This window comes from Aquila chrysaetos, chromosome 22, assembly GCF_900496995.4.
Source record: "Aquila chrysaetos chrysaetos chromosome 22, bAquChr1.4, whole genome shotgun sequence".
NCBI lineage: Eukaryota > Metazoa > Chordata > Aves > Accipitriformes > Accipitridae > Aquila > Aquila chrysaetos.
The window spans coordinates 12,512,709-12,521,947 of record NC_044025.1 but is presented as its reverse complement, the minus strand read 5'-3'; the positions used below and the strand labels follow the sequence as shown (position 1 = coordinate 12,521,947).

At 43.4% G+C, this 9,239-nt stretch overlaps 1 protein-coding gene across 6 annotated transcripts in view; it reads right to left on the bottom strand.

The window, feature by feature from the left end:
* Window positions 1-6,091: 6,091 nt before the first annotated feature.
* Window positions 6,092-9,239, bottom strand: part of RNF145 (ring finger protein 145) — a 51,363-nt gene continuing 48,215 nt past the window's right edge. For all 6 annotated transcript variants that reach the window (XM_029997672.2, XM_029997668.2, XM_029997669.1 and 3 more), the window contains 2 exons: window positions 8,879-9,235; window positions 6,092-7,744 (listed from right to left, as the gene is read on the bottom strand). In XM_029997672.2, the coding sequence (XP_029853532.1) occupies window positions 7,301-7,744; window positions 8,879-9,235 (801 nt within the window). In that variant the 3' untranslated portion in view covers window positions 6,092-7,300. The remainder of the gene's footprint in view (window positions 7,745-8,878; window positions 9,236-9,239) is intronic.

The following is a 9,239-nucleotide window of genomic DNA, read 5'->3' as shown; positions in this document are numbered from 1 at the left end:
CAGAAATCCTGACCCCAATCAAATTATTTCTATCATATAAATCTTTATCTGTGGGAAGCTCCAAAAAAAGGAATTGCTTCGTGGCACCTAATTGCTTTGTCACTGAGAACGGAGTCGACTATGCTGTCGGGCTTCAAAAAAAAAAAAAATAGGACGGGGCGAGGGGGAAGTCTTTCAACCTGGAAGAAAAATACCGGTGTCAGGGCAGATCTCTGATCCCCTGTAAATGTAAATCCCATTTTCCCCAGCAAACTTTGCAGACACGAACCGTTAGCAGAGCACCGGCAGCGCGGGGAGCACGCTGGAGCGCAGCTTCGCTCGGGGTTTCCTTGCTGAATTCAAACGTGGAAGATTATTTTTTGATTTTTTTTTTTTTCCCCCCGCCTGTAAAACCCCCCGGGCACTGTTTGAATTTGCAATACCCCAATGCAAGCCCCCCCGCGGTGCGGTACCGTACCGTACCGTACCGTTCCGTTCCGTGCCCCCGCCCGCCGCCGGCTCCCGTCCGCGGAGCGGCACTGCCCCGCCGTGGCCACCGCGGGGGCTGCCCAACCGGCACCCAACCCCGGCTTCTCTCCGGGCTTCCACCGCCTTCCCAACCTCCCTTTTCCCTCCTGACTTCATCTTCTCCGTCTCTAATTGGAAAGGAGAAAAGCGAACCCTCTGGAAAGCAACCCCGGCCTTTCGGGAAGTTTGGAGTCCCGTCGCATGGGACCCTGAGGGGCGAAGTCGAAGCACGGCGCTTAATTTCATCCAGATGTTTACGCAAGGGTCCCAACGTCTTTAGGACGTGTGTTAAAAGGGCTGGGTTCTCAGGAGGAGTGAAGCGCAGGTTTAGCGTCAGTTTTCTGCTCAGGGGAAAGTTCGATCCCGCAGTCTGGTAGAGAGCAACGTCGGAGGAGCGCGAACCTACCGCAGCCAGCGCCGCCCGCTCCCCCCATAAAGCACAGCACAAATAGATACAGAGCCCACTTGGGTCTGAAACCAAAGGCGACAATTCGGAACCCTTCAGTGCACAGACAGACCCAGCTAATAAAACCCCACGAGGGTAAGACCTGTCTTTTCTGTTGCGAACAAGCCTGGGGAGAAGATTACGGCAGCCCACCGGCAGCACATCAGCCCAGACCTAGCACTTGCCTCCAGGGTCAGGCAGTTTTCAGAACTCAGCTTATATACCTCATCCATAGCAAGGGAAAAGGTGACCCTGCAGCTTCCTTTAATTCTTGTCTCCAGCTCCACACCTTTAGGAAAAGAAAAAAAACAAAAAACCCTCTGGTAAGAAAGGGCTGCACAGGCCCAGTTCTTGTGAAAATGCTTCTAACTGCTTCAGTCAGTCCTCGCCGCCATGTATTACAGCTGGACACAGGAACAGGCACAGACCAGAACCCCCCAACTGCACCCATCGAGCTCAAGACGAAGCCGACACACTTGGTTGCATCTTCCACAGTACTTAATATTTAAGCACATCGAAGTATAATGAAGAATTCTAGTAATGTTCAACAGTTGGGTTTGAGGTTCTCCCACTGACTGTTTCCTACCACCTGTGCAAATTAAGATCATTACCAGCCTTTTTTCAAGCAAGATGACCAGATCAGCTATACCCAAAACTCAACCACATGCACGCAAAGATTTTTATCTTGAAAACAAGATGTATCTTAGCAGGTTACAATTCTTCATTTTTCTTTACTTATCAACACACACTTTCTAACACGGAGGGTCTTTGAGAAATTAATTTCCATCCAAAAACAAACAAGGGCTGAAACAGTTTATAAAGGAACCCATCTTTCAAGGACATTTTCTTTTAAATTGCACAATGTGGCTCTTAGCAAGGAAAATAAATAAAACTTAATCCCTCTGCATTCCAGCTGGCATTTTTTCCTCAAGCTAGAAGCAAACAATCAATTTAAAGAAAACTCAGACTATGGTCAATTAAGGAACTGTATATCATTTCATTTATAAATACCATTTACCTATTCAATTGATTATTTTTATCCAATTAAGTCAGTTTTACATTTTAAATTCCTAAGAATTAAGTCATTTATCCACATCGCAGTCCTGGACTTTTCACATCTGTTGCTGCAAAATTCTGCAGATCATCTGGTCTTTGGCTGTTGTATTAGCTGAGAGGGTTTCAGCTACCAGATTTATTTAAGGATGTGGATTATAAGCCTCCAGGAAATGGCAACCACTGGGAAAATTTGTGTCTAATTACTGGTAACACATAGAAATCTTCTTTTCTTTTTTCTTTTTTTCTTGTTTTTTTTTAATTTGGGTTGGTTGCTTATGCATATAAATTGTTTTTCTTTTACATCTTATCTCTTTAACCAGGATGGTCATCTTTAGGTTTATGTGTATGCCAGATATGCTCTGTTAGCATTGTTTAATACACTCCAAGTTGTAGAGAGCTCACCAAGTTTTGCAGGCTACCTTTTTCTCTAGAAGACAGTGTTTGTTTTCAAGAGAATAATCAATACCTTAGAGCCACAGAATACGTTTGCTGAATGGTTTATCCAGTGAATCATAACTTCCTTTATGAAACCAGATGGAATTTCCCTGGCCACAGTCCCCACATCGGCAGTAGGCATTCCCAGGCACAACCGTCCAGTGCTGCAGCACTAAACCGCACCAAGGAGAGGAGTCACCGTACCTCTAGCCTTGGATTCTAGCAGGGTGCTAATAAGTAAAATAGCCATAGTTAAAACAAATAGGCATTGTCAAAAAGAAAACTGGTATCTTCAGGGTGTGGGGGAGTGAACTGTGATCCTTAATGTGATTGAACATACCTATCACAAAAATGGGGACCAATTCATTTCTAAACTCAGTGCTGTAATACCAAGAAAAACTGCGTTTAAAACTGCATTTACTGACAACTTTCTAAGTGCAAGTAAAGCCAAAGAGATTAGTAAGGAAATGTATTTGTCAATCTTTCCCACAAATATTTTTGTGGCATGACATCACAGGCAAGACTTGGAATAAGCAATCCTTACAGGACAGACTTAGCTAATATGCAACAGCTCCAGACACTGCAGAGACCAAAAAGTAGGGCTGGAAAATTATTTAAAGGTCTCTTCATACAAATTTAACATGCAGGAGAAAAAAAGCCAGCATCAATCCAATAGTCGCCTCCACAGCCCTCCTCAGAGCAACATAAACCAGCAGCAGTCCATGGACCATTCCTTCTTGAGAACTTCCAACCCCGTGGTTAACCGTGCCGTGTCCCACCGCCTGCTTCAAACCAAGCGGGCTTCCTGCTGTTTGCTCTCCTGACCTGAACAAAACCCAGCAACATCAGTTTCACTCTAATTTGGTTACCGTCATTCTGAACACAGCTGGCTTCCCAACAACGTAACATGCTTCAAACAGCCAGTTCCCCTTCCCAAGCATGTTTTTTAGACACTGATATCAACTTTCTCATGTTTTGTATCTTATTTGCTAGAAATAATTTGAATTTTGAACCAAAATCAAACTCCTTAACTTCCCCTGCCAGTTAGGAAAAACGTTACAAGTTTGCTCTCAAACATTCAGATAGTTTAGCCTAAACTCTGGTCTATTTTAAGAAAAGGACTGAGGTAACTTAGAAATTTAATTTAAAATGAATCAGGAAAGAAGGGAACTTGGAATGAAGAGGTTTTCCCACGCTGGAAAACCCTGTGCATTTCAAGTACTCTCTGCCTTGGCATAAAATGAAGTGCTTCGCTAGAAATAAGGAAGGAAATAGATTCTTCTGCTGCAAAATAGCCAAAAGCCAAGGGAACTGAGAGACACACAATTCAAACCAAGGCTTTCAACTCAAATTCCTGGCCACAGACTTGTTTGCTCTTCTCATGGAGTCATCTCACCTTATGTAAATACATTTCCCTGAGCCCAGAGCAATGGACTCTGTAAATCATCAGCACTGGGATACTCAATAGGACTGCCTAGACACACACCATCACACCATGTGATCAGCGCTCCCTTTTCCAACAAAAAACCAACCAGCCATAAAATTCCCAACTGTTCCCATTATATCACCTAGCTGGAAGCATCTTTTTGAGTCCAAATGTTCGTCAATCACACCACCACCATCAGGAGTCCACATAAAAATGATTTCAAGCCTCAGCCTACAGTTATACCCTGATCATAAACACTCAAAAAGCATTTTTTTCCCATTTACTCATGCACAGCTGCAGAGAAAATCAGCTCAAAGCAAGCAGTGTCCAAGAGGGAGTTCTGCACTAGACAAAGCTCAGAGGTCAGAAGCGTTCACCCAGATGCTCTACAGAGCATTGAGACAGAAGGTTCACTTCATTCCTTACCTCCCTGCTCCCCCATGGCAGCCTTCCCCCTTTTTCTCCTGTTCCCCTTCTAGTTACACAGTTTATTTCTTCTGCAAGATCTAACTTGGCGTGAGTTTTGGCAGTTCTCACTTCATCTCTGCACTTCCTGACCTGTAAGATACAGCCTGCTTGGCTTATCAGTATTTCTTTCCCACCCACCCCCATTACTTGCAGGCTTAATTTTTAAGTTCCTTCTAGAGCTAGCTGTCCCTAGTTTTTCAGAAAATGGTATTCTGTCAGCATTTTTGAGTTGGAAAAATCAAAACCAAAAATGAAGCAAAAATGAACACCTCACCCTCTCCCCAACCCCTTGAACCTTCTAGTCCAGCTGATTTTACTAACCACTTACCTCTGCTTCGTGAACCCTGCAGTAATGCACACTCCACCTCAGCTTGCTCTCTGCAAACAACTCTTTGTAATAGTGTTGGCACCTAATGAAGTTAACTTCCATCTTTCAAGAAAAGCCCTGTTCCTGTGAACTCCCTAAGCCAGCAGCCTCCCCTCCTTCCTCTCCTCTCTCTCTTGAAAATACCCTTCTTATAGTAAAAAAAGGTGCATCACAGATGTTTTCATCTCATCAGCCCCTTCTTACCAGGCTGTAGTGCTCTGCTAAAACTGCCTGAGCCCCCACATCTTTGAGCACCTTCTCCAGCACAGAACAGTTGCTTTTAGTTTGCTCCAGTGGGAATCTTGCAGCACTGTTTCTCCTAAAGGACAGCACATACCTTCCGAGTCCATCAGGCTCTTTTCCAGTGCTACATCAACGTTTCTGATCTGCAGTCCTCGCAGACAGTGCATTTGTTGAAGATGTCATGGGCCTGTTGATCCTTAATGAGCAGTCTCCAGGCGCACTTACCTCTTACCAATGTTGGTGTAAGTCCATAGTCCTTTCCTGTAGCTTTTGCATTACCAATTAGCTATAAATAATTTAGGGCAGAAATTAAAAGGTTCATTGCCAAGGGATCAGTGAAACTAAGAAACAGCTTCTCGCCATAAACAGTGCAGGCAAACCTTATTTTTTTGTTACTTTTTCAACACCACTTCCTGTATTTATGAAAATGATATGACATGCTGTGTGGCATAGGAACTAACTGGAGTTGATGGCCCCCGTGATTCCCTTCTGCCCTACTGCCCTCATGTGAATACTGTAGATGAGCCCAAGTTCCTCTCCTCCCTTCCTTGCACTCACCCTGAGGTATCTGTACAGCAGTCACAACCCCTCCAACCTTCATTTCACAAGACTGACAAACCCAGCTCTTCTCATCTCCCGTTCCCAATCACTTGGGGTACCACTCGCTCCCTACCATGGAAGTGAGGTGATCTTACACAAAGGAAAAACTTCCCATCACTGGTGTGAAGAACTTCTGGGGTCATTTTTCCACACCCAGGGACAGCAAGCAGTGTTGAAGAGAGTATCCTTCAAGAACATATTCTGTGAATTGAGGGAAAGTCTTTGTTTCACAATACTAAACAGCACTCCATGACAGCGCTGCCCAGAAATTCCCCATTTCCTGCCTCCACAGACTTTTAAGTGTGGCTAGAATGGAAACAGTCTAAATTATGTAGTGCCTAAGCATTCTGCTTTGCCCATGATCGGGCAGCAAGGACCAGAGGCAGCCAGGAGGTACCACCACGACACACAGTGGAAATGGGGGAGAGCATGTGCATCAGAAGTTCCACTGATCTCCATGGGGAACAGAGAGCTACTATTGCAGAAGAGCCTCTCAACATACTTAATTCATGGAATTTCAGTACAAGAATCACATAACCAGGTGTAAAAATCTTCAAATGTAATTTATTAAGACATTCAGCTATGTCTGTCAGTCTACATCCAAATTTACTACTAAAAATAAAATAGTATCACATTTCACATTAGGAATACCAACTTTGAAAAACACTTGAGTCAAGCCTATCGTATAAATAAGTGACTAATTTCTCTTCATATCAAAATTCACATAAAAAAATTTGCCTGCCCCCTACTCCCACCTATTTCCCCACCCCAGTCCCTAGTTCTACTTGAAGCCATGATGCATGTAAAAATTTAAGTATGGACATGTCCTTGTCAAAGAAAAAAGGTGCAAACCTATTAACAGCTTTAAAAGTGGCATTTGCGGAGTCTGATCATACACAATAATGTACTCATTCCCAAAGTGCAAATATCGCCAGAGTTTAATACTGTTTTAATTCAGCTGCAAGAATTAAACATTACACAGCACAGTACTGCAAGGCCTCTATCTGTGCCCTAAAACTCATCCCACTTTCCTCCTGCACATGGTAGCAGAGGTCAAAGTGTTCATTAGAGCTTTAGTTTACTTCATGCAGCCCAGACTGTGCCCATTATTAGCAAAAGTTTCATATACATCAAAATATTGAAGACTCTGTCATAAAAGTCAAGAGTCACTATAGATTACATGAATTCAAATGCAATTGCCCCACCAAGAACACCCAAAGCGTACACATGACGTATTAAGAGTGCTTCCATCTTCTAGTACAATCACTGCTGTTGTATCTTTGATTTTTTGCTTACGTGCCATAAAAAGTTTTGTCAGCAACCAAAGCTGCACCTCGGTCAGAGACTAGCAACTCACTGCATTTAACGCCTCTCAGGTACCCTGGGACATGGCCATATGCGATACCCTCTTCCTGATCAAAACAAAAGCTAGCGTTCTGTCCGTCTGTCTACAACTTCTCACAGACCTCTCGTTCCTCTTATCCCTCACCTACGTCTTGAAAACACTCTTTCACTGCAATTTATTTCCAGACATCCTTCCTATGCCCACAGTTCAGAGAGCTTCTGGAGTCATTTCTACTACATCTCACTGGAGTTACCACTACCAAGCAGCCCATAAAAATCAGCATGGGAGATTACATTTTGACCAGCATTAATAGCTAAACTTCTTTCACAGCTGTGGAAGGATAGGTTTTCTTCTGAGTCAAACTTGGATCTCTGAAATGTGTTTGTTCCCGCGTCATCCTTTGTCATCTTAGAGCTCGACACAAACCCTCGGATCTCGAGCAGGGCACCCCTCTGGGGCTGCAATTAGTTCTGCAGCACAAGCTGCTCCCTGGCTGGCCTCACACGGGCTTGTGTCACTGTCCAGGCTTTGAGACCCCTCCATCTCAGCAGAGGCCTCCAGGCCGTCCTGTCCAACAGCAGGCTGTGCATTGCTCTTGCTAGGGCTGTCTTTCATATTTGGCCCATTGTCATGTTCAACACCAGGGGGCTCAGCTGCATCTCCAGGTCTCGTATTTTGCTCTGCACTAGGATTTGGCTGTTGGACTGGCTCTGGTCCCAGTCCTGGTAGCTGTGAAGGGCTCTTAAGTTGGCAGTGGCACAGAGGGCAGGTTTCCTGCACATACAGCCATTTCTTAAGACAACCCGCATGAAAAAAATGGCTACATGGTGTGATCACAGCAGTTTTCATATCCTGAAAGACACAAAAAAACAAAGATCATATTATTTGTAATCCCATTCCTCTTCTCTCACCCCATACATCTAATGGGTCCACTAGACAGAGGAGACTGAAGCAGTCCACAGGCAAGTTAAGAAAACGTTCCTTCCTTCATACCAACAAGCCTCTGCATTCAAATACACACAAAATTCAAACATAAGCCAGGTCTCGCTGTTTATATTACAGGGATCAGCAATTAGGCAAAAAGCTTTGTTTGTAAGGTATTATTACACTTAAATAAAAACTTTCGTAGAATGACAGTCACAGGATTAGTTGGTTTAAGAAACAATTGTGCAAGTCAAAACCAGCACACCTACGGAGGCAACATGTAACAGCAGCAAACCAGAAATGAAGTAACACCCTAACTGTTGTCAGCTCAGAGCCACTTATTACCAGTCTGGTGTTTCAAACACTGTCATGCAACCTGGCACCAGTAGTTTTACTCTTCAAAGAATTTCAATCAAATTAGGAGTCCAAATCAGTGCACTCCAGCTGCACACTACTAATCTTAGGGTGGTTGTTTCACCATCATACAGAACTACAATTTCTATCCAAGAGAAAGAGACTTTGGACCTACAGGTGCGGTCCTTACATCTGCTGTCTTACATTAGAAAGATCCTTAACCTTTTGATAATTAGGTTTCTGTTATAAAACTGACATTGCACATGAAGTAGAAATAGCAATGTCTGTAGAGACTGAGCTGCTTCTACAGAATAATAACACATCAGCTACTGAGTACACATTGTCTTTCACTAACAAAATCTTCCACTAATAAAAAGGGCACATTTGCTGTTACTATTGAGACCAGGTCAAGCCAAACATGAGAGGTTTCAAAGAAGCTCAAGGACACAGTTTGTTCTGTAACAGGAGAAAAAAAGAATTAAAATTTAAACATATCCAAACTATCTCTTTTTTCATAAAAACTATCTCGGTGACAGCACTCCAAATCAATTTACATAAAGCAGAAAACTAGGTATTTCAAGTAACTTACTGAGCAGAGTATTACTCATTAAACATAATTCAAGTAACTTATTTTACTACTTGCAGACTGAACTTGACAGTCTAGAGGTATTTCAATTCAAGTCCATCTTTTGAGACTGCCATTCTTACCTGGTAGCAGATGGCACAGATATCATTGTGTTGCTCCAACTGCTCTTTTGTGGCTACGGGCAGTGATTTTATCTTATTTACAGCGTCTCTGCGAAGCAGGAAACTTTTCCACCCCAATTGGGCCCGCAGCCACACATTGTAATAGGAGTGAATGAAGATGATCACAGAACCCATCACAGTCCATTCACCAAAGATTGTTTCTGAGACACCATATGCCACCACACAGAGAGCGACGAGGAACTCCAGCAGCCGGTACGTGCCGTTTACATAATAAATCACATCATCCATATTTTCTACTGGTTCTTTTCTGAACTCCTCCACCATAAACAAAACATATATGAAGAGTGTCCCAAGCACCTGT